This window comes from Bison bison, unplaced genomic scaffold (assembly GCF_000754665.1).
Source record: "Bison bison bison isolate TAMUID 2011002044 unplaced genomic scaffold, Bison_UMD1.0 scf7180017846591, whole genome shotgun sequence".
Lineage (NCBI taxonomy): Eukaryota > Metazoa > Chordata > Mammalia > Artiodactyla > Bovidae > Bison > Bison bison.
The window spans coordinates 21,073-23,471 of NW_011477164.1; the positions used below are offsets into that span (position 1 = coordinate 21,073).

At 64.6% G+C, this 2,399-nt stretch overlaps 1 protein-coding gene across 1 annotated transcript; it reads left to right on the top strand.

Moving 5' to 3' along the window:
* Window positions 1-3: 3 nt before the first annotated feature.
* On the top strand, window positions 4-1,678 carry SLC25A1 (solute carrier family 25 (mitochondrial carrier; citrate transporter), member 1; the record flags this gene model as incomplete). The annotated part of the gene is made up of 4 exons (XM_010840251.1): window positions 4-66; window positions 445-529; window positions 671-775; window positions 867-1,678. Coding segments are annotated over 4 exons (558 nt in total), but the record flags the coding sequence as incomplete, so codon positions are not given.
* Between the last annotated feature and the right edge of the window lie 721 nt (window positions 1,679-2,399).

Here is a 2,399-nt window from a genome sequence, read left to right on the forward strand (position 1 = left end):
CTGTGCGGCCTGGGCGCCGGAGTGGCCGAGGCCGTGGTGGTCGTGTGCCCCATGGAGACCATCAAGGTGGGCAGGTCCCCGTAGGAGACAAGGCGCGAGACAGCGCTGGGGTGGCGGGGTGGTGGCATTGTGCCCCGCGGAGACTGTCGAGGTGGGCAGGGGTCTTGCCCCGCGGAGACCGTCGAGGTGGGCAGGAGTCTGCCCGGGGATCCCGGCGCAGAAAGCCCGCCTGAAGAGCCTCCTGGGGGCTGGACTCTATCCTCGAGGCAGTGGGAGGATAACACTGCCTTAAAAAAACTTAGCACAAAACAAGGTCACACGTGTCTGCTGCCTAAATTATTTGAAAAACTAGTAAACATGACTGCAGAGGCTCCTCCGTAAGGCGGCCAGGTGCGCCCGCGCCCTGCACCCCTGGAAGCCAGCGCCTTGCCGCCTCTTCCTCAGGTGAAATTTATCCATGACCAGACCTCTGCCAGCCCCAAATACCGAGGATTCTTCCACGGGGTCAGGGAGATCGTGCGGGAACAAGGTGAGCCGCTCGGCCTTGCCCTCTGGTGGGGTCAGGGACCTGGGCCAGGCTGCCCAGGGCCGCCACCGGCGCTTCCTGCCTTGGCGCTCCTGCATCCGTCTGGGAGGCCGTCGGTGTGACTGCCGTGCCTGCTTGCCCTAGGGCTGAAGGGGACGTACCAAGGCCTCACGGCCACCGTGCTGAAGCAGGGATCCAATCAGGCCATCCGCTTCTTCGTCATGACTTCCCTGCGCAACTGGTACCGAGGTATGTTCGCGGCCCAAGACCCCCACTCCAGGCCTGGAGCCCTGCCCTAGCCCCCTATCCCCGTCTGACCCCAGCCTTCACCCCCATCCAGGAGACAACCCCAACAAACCCATGAACCCACTGATCACTGGTGTGTTCGGAGCCATCGCGGGCGCAGCCAGTGTCTTCGGGAACACTCCACTGGACGTGGTCAAGACCGGGATGCAGGGACTGGAAGCACACAAGTACCGGAACACGTTGGACTGCGGCCTGCAGATCCTGAGGAACGAGGGACTCAAGGCGTTCTACAAGGGCACTGTCCCGCGCCTCGGCCGGGTCTGCCTGGACGTGGCCATCGTGTTCATCATCTACGACGAGGTGGTGAAGCTTCTCAACAAAGTGTGGAGGACGGACTGAGCCCTGGGGTCTGCGCGCGGGCCGTCCCCAGCGCCCCCTCTTACAATTCCAGCGCAGTCGTGCCAAAAGGCCCTTCCCTGTCCCGCGTGCTCCGTGGCCTGGGTGTGCCGTGCCAGGTCCTCACGTCCTCTGTGGTCTGTATCCACCACCACAGTGTCTGTGTCCAGCTGAGACTGTGTGTCCCTCTGGCCTGTGAATCTGCCCGCTTGTCCACGTGCTTGTGTGCCTGTGTTCCATGTTTCGTGTCCTGTGACCCGGGGTGCCCGTGTGGCCGGGGTCACGTCCCAGCCCGGTGCCTTCCACCCTGGGCAGCAGGGGCAGTGCCCCGGCCCACCACAGCTGCCTCCGGGCCTCAGCCTGGCCTCACTGCATTCCAGGGGCTGCGTGGCCCCCGCTTTTCCTGCCACTGGCCTTAATGGCCCTCGGGCCCTCCCTCCGCCCGGGACAGGGTGGCACCTGCCACTCTCAGGACCACCCTTCCAAGGCAATAAACCGGATCCTGTTGCAGCCTCCTGTCCCTGTTGTGAGCCCACGCCTCTGCAAAGGGCAGGCCCACTCCTCACCAAGGACCCTGCCAGGGGGCCTGGTGGGCAAGCAAGCTGTGGCATGGCGCCAACCCCCGGGATGCCTGGCGCCAGGCCTTGCCTGTGAGCAGGAGGCAAGATCCTGCAAGAGAGCCGGAGGGTGTGTCCTTGGGGGTCATCTGGCGGGCAGCAGGTGGTCGGGCCTGGAGAAGGGGCTTTTGTCCACCGTGCAGCCTGGGGCCCAGCCCACCTCACTCCCTCATGGTTTCCCGGTGGTCTCACGGGGAACTGCTTCGGGGTGACCATTTTCTGGTGCCCTGAGACTGAGCAAGAGGCCGTTAATGCTTCACCGAGGCTGGGAGGTAGTGGGCACTTGGGGCCCTCACCCAACAGCACTGAACTTCAGAGTAGGGTGTCCCCCTTGCTGGAGCCCACCTTCCCCCAGGGCCCAGGCACAGCTGGGAGCCCAGCCCAGCACAGGGGCCAGAGAGCCTTGAACCGGAGGGTCCCCCTGGCCCAGATCTGGCTGGACCACCTGCGAGCCAAGTGGAGGAGGTGCCTCAGGCTGTGCAGGGGCAGAGGGACCTCGTCCAAGTGACTGCAGCAAAAGCCACACAGAGGACTTGGCTCAACTAGCGGGCAAGCCCCACTCCTGGAGCTGCTCCCTTCAGGGGAGAGCCCCACAGCACCTGGACCTCTGGAGT